This window comes from Rhagoletis zephyria, unplaced genomic scaffold (assembly GCF_001687245.7).
Source record: "Rhagoletis zephyria isolate East Lansing unplaced genomic scaffold, Rhagoletis_zephyria_1.1 Rzeph_scaffold_03178, whole genome shotgun sequence".
NCBI classification, from domain to species: Eukaryota; Metazoa; Arthropoda; class Insecta; order Diptera; family Tephritidae; genus Rhagoletis; species Rhagoletis zephyria.
The window spans coordinates 51,358-54,564 of NW_016160261.1; the positions used below are offsets into that span (position 1 = coordinate 51,358).

A 3,207-nucleotide genomic window follows, 5' to 3' on the forward strand; every position below is an offset into this window, starting at 1 on the left:
TGCTGCTGCTGCTGGCCACTCACAGCTGCGATCAGTCAGCTATTGGAAAAATATTTTCACTAAATACACAAATAAATCAATGAATGCTGCTCAGTTGCGTTTTGTTAACGGCTTAGAGCGGTACTGAAATCAGTTGAAGAGAAGTTGAGATAATTTTTTCGAAAATGTTTTACAAGAAAAAGCTTTTATTGCAAGCCTTTTTAACGGTTATAGTCGCGCATCAGACGCTGGTTAATACAGAAGCGGCTGAAAAAGAGGCGCCTGTGTCAGCACACTTGCAGGAAAAAGCAACAAGAGCAATATCTACAATAGCAACAACAATTGCTGACGCGGAGATGGTCAAAGAATTTACAACTGAAATACCGACTTTTAGCACTGCCAAAAATACGAAAAACAACAGCGCCAGCAGCATTTTCAATGTCACTCCTACGGCAGACACTTCCACCTCCACTAACGTACCTGATAACAACAACAAGTCCACCAACATCTATTGTACACCATCGCTTTGTGAACTCTACAATGGCAGTCATGTTTTCCAAGTACCGCACATTGGTTGCGATAGCGATGGCGGTTTTGGGCCGTCCTGTGGCGCTAAACCACATCTGCTTTACATGAGCCAGCGACGACGGCAATTCATTTTGGATATGCATAATCTTGCCCGCGAACGCATCGCCTCCGGCCAGTTGGATGGCTATCGGCCAGCAGCTCATATGCCAATGCTCAAGTGGGACGATGAATTGGAATACTTGGCCACGTTGCATGTCAAACGCTGTCAATTTGAACATGATCAATGTCGCAATACGCCGCACTATCAGTTCAGTGGTCAGAATATCGGTTTCTTTTGGATTGGTCGCGAGTTTAAATCGCACGCCAAGCGTATAAAATCGTTTATACTGAATTGGTTTCGTGAATATCGTGAGGCGAATCAAACGTTCATTGATAGCTACGCACCACATCCGGAGGGGTGAGTTTAAATTATGTACATACACAGTAAGTGAGAATTATTGAAGGGGAAATAACTATGAGCATTGGGGATACCGAAAAAAATATACCCCTTTACTATTAAAAAGTGGTTATATAAACCATTGGTTAATACCCAATGGAAGCCTCCTGAAGAGAACCAGAGTTTTCCGAACACATAGAACTTTGAGCGTTTTAAGCGACCTGTAAATATTTTTTTATTTCAAAATAAAAAATGGGAGTATATTTTTTTCGACAGAGAACAATCCTAGGGGGTTCAGACTTTACTTTTCTTACCTCCCCAATGTACATGCATACATACATAAATGCTAAAATATCTTACTACCTATATTATTATAAATGTGAAAGCTTGTGAGTGAGTATATTTGTTGCTCTTCCACGCTAAATCTACTAGATGGATTTACATATAAGATAATTTTTCAAGATCGTTGCCACCCGTTAATAAAGTGGAAATCAATGCAATTAATAAGTTCAACGAAATTTTGAAATAAGGTTGACAAATGAAATAGATTTAAGAAAGCTAAAATATTTTTGAAAAAATTAAATGGCATAGCAAAAAGGCAAAAGAGGTTTAACAGAGCATTTTTTAAGCATTTTTGCTGAGGGTTGCCAACTATTTTAAAAGTCAAACTCAATTTTATTAACAAGTTGAATGAAGAATTAAAATACGGATGTGGCCCAATATAAAGGTTAAAGAAAACTTAATTTTAAAAATATTTTTTATATGATTGCCACCTGTTTGAAAGGTCAAATTTAATTTTAGAAGACTTTATTTTGAAAACATTTTCGGGGAATGTTACTGCCTGTTTGAAAACTCAATTTCAATTTTATTAATAACTGAAATGTCGTACTATAATACGGGTATCAAAAAAACGAATTTAAAAAAAAAAATTTTACATTTTTAAGATAGTTGCCACCCATTTCAAAGTCAAATTCAATTTAATTAATAAGTTTAATGAAAATTACGATGTGGAAGTTAATCGAAAGAGGTTTAAAAAAGCTTTATTTCGAAAATATTTTCAAAAATGGTTACCACCTGTTTAAGAATTTAATTCAATAAGTCAAATGAAATAATAAAATATGGATGTCAAACGAGAGAGGCTTAAGGAAGCTTTATTTCGAAGATAGTTTAAAAATGAGTGCAGCCTGTTGTTTCTTACAAATTTTGGCCCTAACATTGATCATAACCTGTAATATATTTTTTATCCCGAAATTCATCGAGCCAATAAGAAACTTAAATATAAAAAAGCGACGCAGAAACGTGCACTTTCGTTACTTAAATCGTAAGTTAGTATCGTTCGGAGTAAATATGTTCTTCTAAAAGATTTGTAATGTTGGGTTTAATTGTTCAGACTGAATAATTACCATACCAGACTTGTTTAAAATACATTTGTATGTACATTAGGGTGCCTCATCTACAACAGTTGCGGTTTTCCCACCGGTAATAAAAAAATTTTATATTCTAAGACATCCGTCAAAATAGCTCAGAAAAGTTTTACGATTTACGTGAGCTAGACCGATTTGAAAACAGATTCCTTCACAATTTTTTTTTTTACTTTGATTCCGTTGAAAAAAGTTCTTAGTTTTTTTCTACATACCACTTCAGCTAAAACTCTTCTTTCACCTGAGGTGATTTTTGGATTTTTTTTTTTTTAATATTAATTTTGTTTATATAACAAACTCGTAATCTTGATATTTTTCCGAAATATTTTTTGGCGGTACAAATTAATTTTTTTTATACGGAAAGTGATGCACCCTAATGAACATATGTACATGTAACCCTTCGCAATATTGAAACATAGTATAAGTAATATTTAAACTAATATTTTAATTGTTTTTAACTTCCAGCAAAAAAATCGGTCACTTTACCATGTTGGTCGCCGATCGTGCGCATCGTGTGGGCTGTGCAGCTATACGCTATCGCGATCCGATGCAAGCTAATGATATGAAATTATTAATGACCTGCAATTATGATTTCACTAATATATTTGGTGAGCCGGTCTATCAAAGTGGTCCAGCTGCTAGCAAATGTATCTATAAGATAAGTGAGAAATATCCAGCACTCTGCGACTGGAAGGATGCCATTTACGATTATGATAGCGAGGAGAGTGCGGAACCTGATAATGGCAATGAGCTCGATAGCAGCTTCATAAATTAAGTTATTTCTCGTTATTCATTAAGAATGTCAAAAACTTTTATATGTACTTAGATAGATATGTATAAATT

General features: G+C 34.7%; 1 protein-coding gene across 1 annotated transcript; it reads left to right on the forward strand.

Annotated features, from left to right (window-relative positions):
• Positions 1 to 3,207, forward strand: LOC108368552 (venom allergen 3-like). The gene is made up of 2 exons (XM_017623421.1): positions 1 to 964; positions 2,830 to 3,207. Exons 1-2 carry the CDS (start codon positions 165 to 167, stop codon positions 3,137 to 3,139), a joined length of 1,110 nt encoding a protein of 369 aa, XP_017478910.1. The 5' UTR covers positions 1 to 164; the 3' UTR covers positions 3,140 to 3,207.